This window comes from Chinchilla lanigera, unplaced genomic scaffold (genome assembly GCF_000276665.1).
Source record: "Chinchilla lanigera isolate Chin_1 unplaced genomic scaffold, ChiLan1.0 scaffold00074, whole genome shotgun sequence".
Classification (NCBI taxonomy): Eukaryota; Metazoa; Chordata; class Mammalia; order Rodentia; family Chinchillidae; genus Chinchilla; species Chinchilla lanigera.
The window spans coordinates 12127437-12138607 of NW_004955475.1; the positions used below are offsets into that span (position 1 = coordinate 12127437).

General features: G+C 38.8%; 1 protein-coding gene across 5 annotated transcripts in view; it reads right to left on the reverse strand.

Annotated features, from left to right (window-relative positions):
* Positions 1-11171, reverse strand: part of Phka1 (phosphorylase kinase, alpha 1 (muscle)) — a 152150-nt gene that overhangs the window by 107159 nt on the left and 33820 nt on the right. For all 5 annotated transcript variants that reach the window (XM_005401695.2, XM_013502821.1, XM_005401692.2 and 2 more), the window contains exons 7-8: positions 8763-8861; positions 7213-7359 (exon numbers count right to left, since the gene is read on the reverse strand). In XM_005401695.2, coding sequence (XP_005401752.1) covers positions 7213-7359; positions 8763-8861 — 246 coding nt within the window. The remainder of the gene's footprint in view (positions 1-7212; positions 7360-8762; positions 8862-11171) is intronic.

An 11171-nucleotide genomic window follows, 5' to 3' on the forward strand; every position in this document is an offset into this window, starting at 1 on the left:
TGATAGGAAAGCACTCAAGGGTAAAGGGCAACTGGGATGTGGGAAAAGAAAAGGGAAAGAAGGAGAAATTTTGTATGTATGTATATGCAGGATAGTTAACATACTTGATGTACTGTCTTCTATTTCTTTGCCAAAAGAAACTGTTAATGAGTCCTTGATTGATCAATATTGCATGTCTCTATCTGTTTTCATGAGAAACCACTTTGAAGCTATCAATATGTAATACAACAAGCATTGTTAATTTCCTACCACTTTGTTTGTAACTCTGGATTGTCTGTACTGTTCTTTTGCTATTTTGTAAAAGGTTGTCGGTCTGTTAATGTTTTCCTCCTTTTATTTTTAAAATAAAAATGAACAAAATTCCTGGAGAAATATGATACTTCCATGATAGAAAGCACCTAAAGAAGTTTGTGAACAGCAAACCAGTGCCTCAAAAATTATCAAGGTGTTATGCCTAGTGTCTAGATTCCCCCTTAAAGCCTTGTGTGGTCATAGGGCTTTTTTAAAGGTGGCTGAATCTAGAGTGTGTGATGATTGGTGGTGCAATGCTGGGATTAAGGGTGGGTGATTCCTGGATCAGTCTACTGACTGGATTGGCACTGCCCTAATCTTGGTAGACCTGATATAATAAATGGGCAGAAAGAAGCTTGTCTCCCTTCTCACTTGTTGCTTTTGCTGCCTTCTGCTGCCAAGAATGGTTGCCCCTCTGCCATTTGCCACCCTGCCTTGGAGCCATCCAATTATGTACTGAAACCTCCACAAATTGTGAGCTAAATAAACCTTTTCTCCTTTAACTTTGGGTGTTGGGTATTTTGTCTCAGCAAGGAGAAAAGTAACTACGACAATGCCCAATATCAATAAGTCTTATTTCATTGGGTAAAGTACTTAAGGGATTTTTTGAACGCATGTATAACATTCACATACACTCTTAATGAAGCCAATGAGAATGAGAAAATATTAGAGGGAAATTATATAATTATATTATAAAATATTAGAGGGAAAAAATACTGTTCACAATAGCATCAAGAAAAACTGAATACTTACAAATGAGATCCATAATAGCAAAAGCAATTCTGGGTAAAAAAAGAAAAGCAGGAGGATTCACAATCTCTGACTTGAGGTTATATTACAAAGCTACTGTGATAAAAACAGTATGGCACTGTTACAAAAGCACATATGAGTATCAATAGAACTGAATAGAGGATGTAGAAACAACCTCAGGTATATTCAACTATTTCATCTTTGACAAAGGGAACAAAACCAGAAACTAGAGGAAAAATAGCTTCTTACATAAATGGTGTTGGGATACTAGATATCCATATGCAGAAGACTGAACTTAGACCCATATCTCTCACAATGTACTAAACGAAAATCAAAGTGCATCAAAGAACTAAATGTGAAACCAGAAACACTTAACCCACTGTAACACAAAACTGACTTGAAGTCATAGACATAGGTAAGGACTTTCTGAACAGAACATTGGCTGCACAGGAAATACTTCTGAGAATCAACAAATGGGATCACATTAAGTTAAAAAGCTTCTCCCCAGCAAAAAAATAACCAAACAGAGTAAAAAGACAACCTACACAATGGGGAAAAAACATTGTCAGCAATTCCTCAGATGAAGGACTCATATTTAGAATACATAAAAAACTAAAAAATTAGACCCCTCAAAATAAAAAACCCAATCAAAATGGGCAAGCAAAATGAATAGACACTTCACAGAAGAAGTACAAGTGGTCAATAATGCAGCGGTCCTCAGTACAGCTCTTGGAATGGCAGCAGGGTCTCTGAGAAGCTATACACACACCCACCCACCCACCCACCCACCCACACACACACACACCCCTATACCCTCCTAATTGGGATAAAGACAACAATAACCTTCATTATCCTATCTCTTGAGTTTCTGGTCTGCCTAGAGGTGAAGGAGTAGCCTTTCTAGACTCTCTTAATTGAAGATGCTTGAATTGCTTCCCAGTGGGTTCAGGACCTTGTTGTGAGAGTAAGGCCCCGACTTCAGCCTGGGCTCATGGCTGCTAACCATGGGCATGGCCTGTGGCTCCTTGGTGGGATCCATTTCTCTCGAGTTGCCCTTTATGCCCAGCTCTTCTTGTGGTGAGGTATTTGTTACAGCTTAAAGGTCCAATTTTGAGTGTTTTTTTTTTCTCACAAGAATGTGCAGGCCTTGGGTTTGTTTGGGTGTACTAAGGATTAAGTGGCAGTAACTGGGAACCAAAAATGTCACTGGTCTTCCTACCAGCTGGGTTCAGAGATGTTGGGTTTGCAGAGGAGCCAATTCATTAAAAGCATCACTTGCTTTTTCCCCTGGGGGGCTTGTCCTCTTGGGCATGTTCTGAGATTGTTCAGCTGTTCTGAAAATATTAGAGGCCAATCTTTTAGGCCTGCTTGAAGGAACAGCTTCTTTTTTTTTTTTTTGGTTTTTCTCTGGTACCGGGAACCGAACTCACGACCTTGCACTTGCCAGGCAGGCACTTTGCCGCTGAGCTAAATCCCCAGCCCCAGAACAGCTTCTTATGTACTTCAGAAAAAGTTGCTCGAGCTCTCTGCTTCTTGTCTACTATGCCAGAGCAACACTCCTCTGCTATGCCCCTGTGCTCTTCCTGGGAGCCAACCACCTACAGACTGAGACCTCTACAAACTCTTCTACATATTTCACAGGGGACGACTTCTTGGAGTTGTTTTCAATACAGGAAGCCAAGCACCTTCCTGGATAGCAACTTGGTACTGGGTGGGGTCTTCCCCCTTTCAAACTATCCGGCTATCTCTTCCACTCAAACCAAATTGACAATCGACACCTGATTTATGGTTTTGGAAGAACTACCATTTTGTACTGCCTTTTACTTTGCCATTGAAGAGATCAGTAGGGGCTCTCACCTGATCTCCAACCTGTTTTTGGGTTTCCATTTCTACAAAGTGATCAACAGTAACCAACGAGCTTTGGAAAATGTTCTGACTGACTGGAGGGAATGAGAGTCTTCCTAACTACAACTGCAACCGGTTTTTGAAACTTAAAAGCCAAAATCATGGTGACAGTTTTGGACAAGACTGTGGAAACAGCCACAGTGAACACGAGCCAACCTGTGGATGTGAGTGGCTGTGTTGGGAAGGCCAGTGAAGAATAAGGAGCAGAGGAAGCAAAAGGGGAGAGAAATAAGCAAGATGTAGCCAAGAACTGATAAGCTCTGTGTTGCGAGAGCTTATAATATTTGATTAAGGAATTGAAGATTAAAGCTTTCTGTATTCATCTTCAGATTGAAAAGTATGTTCAACTAACTATAATAGAACTTCTTAACATTTATTATTGACTTCCTACTGGATACTTATTTGTATATAACTGGCATATGGAAGAATATATATTTCTTAATTACACATTTTCATTATACTGTAACCATTCTTATTGATATTTCCACATAAATATCAAAGGCAGTTTGATTACATTGAAAATGGTTAAATTTTTAATTGAATTGTATTGCCTATATAATTAGTGTTGGAGAAAAGAATATTTTATTCATATTACTGACGGGTATGATTTACTTTTAAAATTTCCTTTTACCCTTTACTGAAATCACGGTTTGTTGACCCTCTGTTGTAAAGCAGCAGATGATAAATACCGTGAGCTCTTCACAACTCGGTCTCTTTTGTAACAGTTCGTCTCTGCTGTCAGTGCATGAATATGGGCATGGAACATATGTAGCAGAGAGGGTGTATTTGTGTCTCAATCATATTTTCTTGGTAGAAATAGGTGTTAGATCGCCTAATCCTGCCTTCAAGATCCTTTTATAGGTAATAATCACACAAAGGTACAAGGTTCTAAAATAAGTTAAGATTAGTTTTGCTTCATCGGTACATTTTCAAAATACACCTTCCTCCTCACTGAGTCAACAGGTGCCCCAGCTTCTATCCAGCGATGGGGCTGGCACCTGCAATATGCTGCATTTTGGGTTGCAAGTCCTGTGTTCCTCCATTTTTCCCTCTCTTGTGTTACATTTATTTGTTGTTGCAAAATCTACAGGAAAAAGGAAGTCATTTTTGTATGTTCATTGCTCCTACCCATATCTACTTTCTGTGCCAAATGATTAGATTCAAAGGAATCCTGCATCTGTGCAGTATTTATGGAAAAATTTAGGTCGTGACAACATTCTTTCTTTATATAATGGAATATGAAAGTATAATTAGTCTTTCTACATTTTTCAATTTGCACTCATACATTTTATGTCAAATAAATACTGGAACTCATGTACTATGTATTTTTGTATATTTTATGTCAAATAAATACATGAAATATCTCATGGAACAGTATTCTGAAGCACCAGAATGTGGTTTTTTTAGAATGTGATGACCCGTTTTTAAAAAATGATATTCTCATGTATATGTTATATATTATGTGTTATAATATTCCAAAGATCATTATATTATATCAACTATATTTACTTAAAAACTTTTACAGTATTTACATTGTCCAAATGTAATAAAATATTTTCAAAACAATTTAGAAAAAGACAGAGGGAAGATTGCTCGATTCCCCTCCTGGCTGTTTCATGGTCAGCGTCCCACAAGTCTCAGGCAGGGGCATCCAATAACACTATCATCCGATGGGGAAGGCGCTTTCCTCTCTCCAACATGCAAGTCTAATTTTTCTGCTTTTTGTAATACCCTCTCCAAAGGATACCCACTCTGCAGCTAACTTCTGTAGCTCAGAGTCAGTGTAACACCAAGGTCCCTCACATGTGTATTGACTTCAGTACTCTTTTCTTGGCAGTAGTGCCAGGCAGCTCAGACACAAGGGACATAGTGAATGAGTACAAGTCAGATAGTACTGGGGCCAGGGCCTCTGCTCAGCAGGTGGTTGGTAGGTTCCCACTGTAGGACATTCAAAACATGATCCATTCTATCCCAAACCCAACAATGCAGATCCGGATGGGAAGTCTGGCAGTTGGTGCTCCCTGGACCGATCCTTTGCCATGGCCAAGAGCTTCGGCAGGAGCTGCCCTAACTCAGTCACACTCAAGGGTCATCCTGGCAAAGACCACAGAGGAACCTCAGACACAAGAAGGTTAGTCCTACCCACTACACTCTGCCCACCTTGCAGCCTTCTCAAAGCTCAGCCATTAGCAATGCTGGAGGCACAGTTGAACTCCAAGGGGAACTGGCTCCCACCTGACTGTATCTGTGAAGGTTCCTGGCCCCTGCCCACCGTGTGGACACTGCTCCATGCCTGAGAAGCTGGAGCCTCCTGGTCTGTGCCCTGAAACACATTGGGAGTATCATTTCCTTTCTATTTGTTCAGTCTGCATGTATCTTCATGGATGAGGTATGCCTCTTATAGGCAGCATACTGCAGGCTCTTATTTTCTGATCCAATCTGCCAGTGTATGTATGTGTTTTGGTTGGAGAGCTAAGCCTATTTATATTGAGTGCTATTATTGAAAGATATATACTGATTCCTGCCATGTGCTTGATTCTTTTCTATTTTCCTTTTGTATAACTACTTTTCTTGGGCTCTTGGGTTGTTTTCTTCCTTGTCTCTAGGATTCCCTTAAATATTTTCTGCAGTGTTGGTTTGGTGGTCATGAGCTTCTTAAGTTTATCTTTATCATGGAAGGTCTTTATTTCTCAGCCAATTTTTGAAGGATAATTTTGCATGCTATACTAATTTAGGTTGGCAATTATTTTGTTTTAGGGCTTGAAAAACTTCACTCCAAGCTCTCCTGGAATTTAAGGATAGGTTTGCCCTTATAAGTGATTGGTACTTTTCTCTAACAGCTTTTAGAGTATTCTTTCTTTCTTCGAAGTTTCTGGGATTTTGTCTATGATATGCTGTAGAGCAGTTCTTTTTTGGTCAACACAACATACTTTGAGAAAAAAAGAGAAACAAATTTATCCACTGGAGCAAAAGTTGGCAAATTCTCTCTTAAAGGGCCAGAGAGTAAATACTTTAGGTTTGTCAGGCCAGACGGTCTCTATTGCAAGTACTCAGCTATGCTAATATACCTTGAAAGCAGCAGTACATGGTATAGAAACATAGCTGGATTGTGTTCCAATAAAACCATACAAGAAAAGTTGAGCAGTTCACAGGCTGTAGTTTGTTAATCCCTGCAGTAGAGTATGTATGTTATTTTTGTGTTTAGGCTTACAATATCCAGTCAAAACAGAGTTTTCTGAGTCAACTCCTTCTTTCATCCCTTTTAGTATAGTTATATGATTCGTTTGCAGTGCAATTAGACTTATTTTCCAGTCTGTAGTTCATTTTTCTTTCATACTCTGGTTGATGTTTTAAATTTACTTTTTGAGGTATACAATTTCATGGGTATTGACAAACTATACAGAGTCATTAATCTACCAGCACAGTTCCACAGAGAGCTGGTCCACTACCCTCAAAATTCTCCTGTTGCATCTTCATAGACAATCTCTCCTCCCAATTTCTAGAAACCATTAATCTCTTTTCCCCACTTCAGTCTTGTCTTTTCCAGAGTGTCATGTTAGTAGAATTACACAATGTCCAGTCATTTGGTTCTTTTTTTCTCTTAGCAAAACATAAGAGTCATCCACAATGTCACATAAATCAACAGTTCATTTTAATTGTTAAACAATTAACAATTGTCAACAATTCACTGGAATGCAGTCTAATTTGTCTACCTATTTCTTTTTTTTTTGTCTTTTTGAGACAAGGTCTCACTATGCAGTTTAGGCTGGTCTTGAGCTCAGTTTGTAGCCCAGGCTGGTCTCGAACTCGCAACAATCCTCCTGCCTCAGCCTCTCAAGTGCTGAGATTACAGGTGTGCACCACCACGTCCGGTTTGTCCACCTGTTTCTATACTGAAGGTTGTTTCCAGTTTTTGCAATTAGGACTAAAACTTCTATAAGTATTTGTGTACATATTTTTCAGTAAGCCTAAGTTTTCACTTGTTGAGGGCAGGTATCTATGGGAGAAGCTGTTAGGTCTCACAGTAGGTGTATGTTTAAATTTCTAAGAAACTGTCAAATCATTTTCCTAAGTTGATATACCATTCTGCATTCCCACCAGCACTAACTGTAGAAAGTAGCAGCCTTTTAAAAAAGTATTTAGAAGAGGACAACTTAAAAAATGCAAGATTTCTTGAAATCACTGATGCAGGTCATACTTAACGTCCCAAAGGCACTAAATTTCCCCTTAAAATCACAGCCTTAAGGAGAACACATATAGACCCACCTGAAGCTTGGTGATGATCTCTTGTTTTGTGAGCTCCACCAACTGGCTGTCTTCAACGGCAAAGGCCGGGAAGGAAATCACTGAGAGCAGACTGGCATCAACTTCTTTGGATGTTGAAGCCCGGGGAAGTAGTGAATTAAGGATAGACTAAGAGAAAGGAAGTCAAACATGATACATTACCAAATACTTCAACATTAGAAAACTAACCACTTTAGTTTCAAAAGATTAATGAGGAAGAAGATCTTTCAGAAGAAAATTTAAACATTCAATAACAAAAGCTTAAAAAACTTGTTAGCTTTGTAAATTATCACTTGTCTTAATATTTTTCTCAGTGCTTCCCCATCCTGATTTTTAAGCAGCTGCTCATGTGTGGGAAAGAGAGGTCCAGAGGTCTGGTTGACGGCCGTGGCAGAGGAGCGGGTCTGAGCACACTCGGACTCGTCATGTCCTCGGCACACCGAGTGAGTCGCCCTGCCTAGGTTTTCCCCGCTCTGACCTCTTACTTCCGCACAGCCCCCCACCCCCGGCCAAAAGTACCGCCTCCAAGCCACGCCCCTAGCCCCGCCTCCATTGCCACGCCTCTAGCCTGCTTAATAAAATGCCTGGTACTTCCGTAATAAACCGGATCTGCGCCATCAGCCTGGTCTCCGGTGTCTTCTTTTCACCGTGTCGCCGCTTACCACGGGCCCAGGTCCCTCGACCCAAGGAGGTTCTACGTCACTCATGCATAAAATCTATTCTCACAGCATTATGTCACCCACAGTCCTGTTTTTCCATTAGCAGCTATTTAAGGGTAGAATTACGACAAAATGTAGCTGCTGAGAAGCAGGATGGGAGGGCTCAGGTCCTATGCCACTGACATATACTTTTTCCCTGGAACATTTTCAAGTTAGAAGGTGAGTTGATACTCATTAGCATTCCAATGGTCTCTAATCAGCGTTTGAAGAAAAAGAGAAGATTCACTGTGCCAGCGAGAAAAACTTTAATCATGCAATACCAAGAATATTCCTAAACAAAACTGAAGATATATATTTACCCCACTGTCTAATCTCCAAATATCTGACCCAGAGGCAACCAAGGATATGAGAATGTTTCAGAGCCATTATCAGTACTCAATGTCTGGTATCTCTTGTTCTGTCTGTGTATTTAGAAAAGGATATTCTTAGGAAGAGACTATCGTCCCTTGACATGATAGCAGTGGAGAATTCAATATACTATGGTGGAATTCTTTTAAAACCTTTGGTGGGAGAACAGGACTATGATCTATTTCATAGCTTCTGCTCTCAGGGTTATCTCAGTATTGGATGCTTACTAAAGACATTTGTTGGCACATGACAATAAATCAGATAATTTACTGTCCTTCAGTTGTCTCTAATCTAATGTCCCTGTTAAGCTTGAATCTGTTTTGCTTTTTGTTTGTGGTACTGGGAATCAAAATCAGGACCTTCGCTTGCCAGGCAGGTGCTTATACCACTGAGCTATATCCCTGGCCTAAGCTTGAATCTGGAGAAGAATAAAATTTGCTATAACATGGTCTATTATTTCCTTACCTGGCAATGTTGTACTTCATCAGGCAGGACATGGATAACTGACTGGGGCCCACCTTTCACGCCAAATAGGTCCAGTTCATCTAGTGCTTCCAGAGCTGCCTATGAGAAGAAATGGAACACAGGACAACTTCACCATTAGAAAGCTATACAGCTCTGAGTTAAAGGACCTAACTCAGCAGTAAAGCACTTGCCTAGCATGCTCTACTAGACCCTGATTTAATCATCAACACTGCCAAAAAAGATATATGCTTCTTTTTCCTGCCCCCTAAGATTTTATTAATGCATATGATGTCACTTTTGAGTATGTTTGACCTAACAGGAAATACAATATAATAACATTCTTAATTTTCAGGGGCTTCTAAGTTTTTCTTTGTCTCCCACACTGTATTTAGATGGAGTCTGTAGCACTGAAGTCAAGTGGCACAATTAAAACGTAATTTGAATATGGCACATGAATTTATAGGAAATTGTTCTTTTGGCAGAAAACCTCCACATAACATAAGAGCACATAAGAAATTCTAGAAGTTGAGAGGCTGTGAGGATAATGCAATAACCAGTAGGTATTGCCACCTACCTGAGTTTCCAACTAGATGTGAATATCCTAGACTCATACTACATTTGATTTAAAAATAAATATTGTAAGCCAGCAAGGAAAAAGAAGAGTTCCCATGCTTTAAAAAAAATACACACTTTTATTGAGTATAGTCACCTTGCTGGGCAACAGATCTCAAAACTTAGTCCTCCTATCTATTTGAGTCTTTGTACTCCTTGATCAACAACTCCTCCCTCTCATATATTAGCATTTGGTAATCATCATTGTACTCTTTGTTTTTTTGTTTTGTTTTTTTGTTTTTCTCCGGTACCAGGAACCGAACTCATGACCTTGCACTTGCCAGGCAGGCGCTTTTGCCGCTGAGCTAAATCCCCAGCCCCTCATCATTGTACTCTTTACCTCTGAATTTGACTTTGTAAAATTTCATATAAAAATGAGATTGATATTTTTAAGACAATTTCTTAATTTCTTGCTTTTCTGAATATCTTTTCTGATCATAAAACAAAACATACTACTTAGAGAAAATTTTGAAACCATAGTAAAGTATTAAGAGCAGGGGGAACTCACCCAAAGCAATCACTCTTAATACTTTGACATATTTCTTTTTAGTTTTTTCTATGCATATTTGTATATAATTGAACCACATCTGGTATATTACTTTTTACAGTTAATAATATAGCATGAGAGTTTTTCCATATCATGAAAACTATTGTGGTAATATTCTCTCACATGGCTACAATAAACCATATTTGGCCATATATCCATTATTAGAAATTTAAGTTGTCTTTAATTTGGTGATATTAAAACAGTGCTTTGAGAAACATCTCTTGCTAAATTATAAATTCTTTGAGGTCAGAGATTGTGTTTTCACTAATACCTAGCACATAGCATGGTATACAGTAGGTTTGTTGTCAAGCTAACAAATAATTCTTTTTCATTATGAGTTTTTTTGTAAATGTCAGTTCTCTCAAGTAGATCATTGGGTCAAAAGGTATGAATGATTTTTGAGACATAATGTGCAATTACTTTTAATGTATGTTATAGCAATATAACTATCACTAGTACACTATATGACAATACCTTCCTTAATGCAAACAAAATATTTAAGTTTTAAAGGTTGGACATTACTTCAAGTATTTATTAGTTATCTGTAGTTCCTCAATTACAAAGCAGGCCTGACCTAGTCTTGAGAGTAGGACATAGTTCTGGAATTGTTCTCTGCAGAAATGATACCTAAGTGAGAGCTAAAAGATAAGTAGAAGTTGATGAGGCTCAAAATACTCATTAATAAACAAGGGAAAACCAAGCAAATTTATAGCAGAGAAACCTAGCACAAATCACCTTAATGAAGTGATCAAAGATAACGTCAATGTAATGGGACATATTCACATCCCATGCTCCTTAATAATAGATGAAGAATACAGCATCATCTCTGTGGTATTCTCACCAAAAACATGTAACTTGGATCAAATCATGAGGAAATTCACACAAAATCAAATTGAGGGACACTCTATAAAATAACTGGCCTGACAATGGATAGTAAAAGGTGAAGGGAGGCTGAGAGTGTAGCTCAGTAGATCACATGCTTAGCATGTGTGAGGCCTTGGGTTTGATCCAACAAAATCTGGCCTGGGCACTTCAAAAATGGCAAGGTCATGGAAGACAAGAAAGGACTAAAGTATTGTTACTGATTCAGCAAGCCTACAGAGATATTATAACTAAATGTAACATGTTATCCTAGATTGGGTGCCATTTTTATTTTTGCCAAAATAAAGAGCAGGGGGAACTCACCCAAAGCAATCACTCTTAATACTTTGACATATTTCTTTTTAGTTTTTTCTATGCATATTTGTATA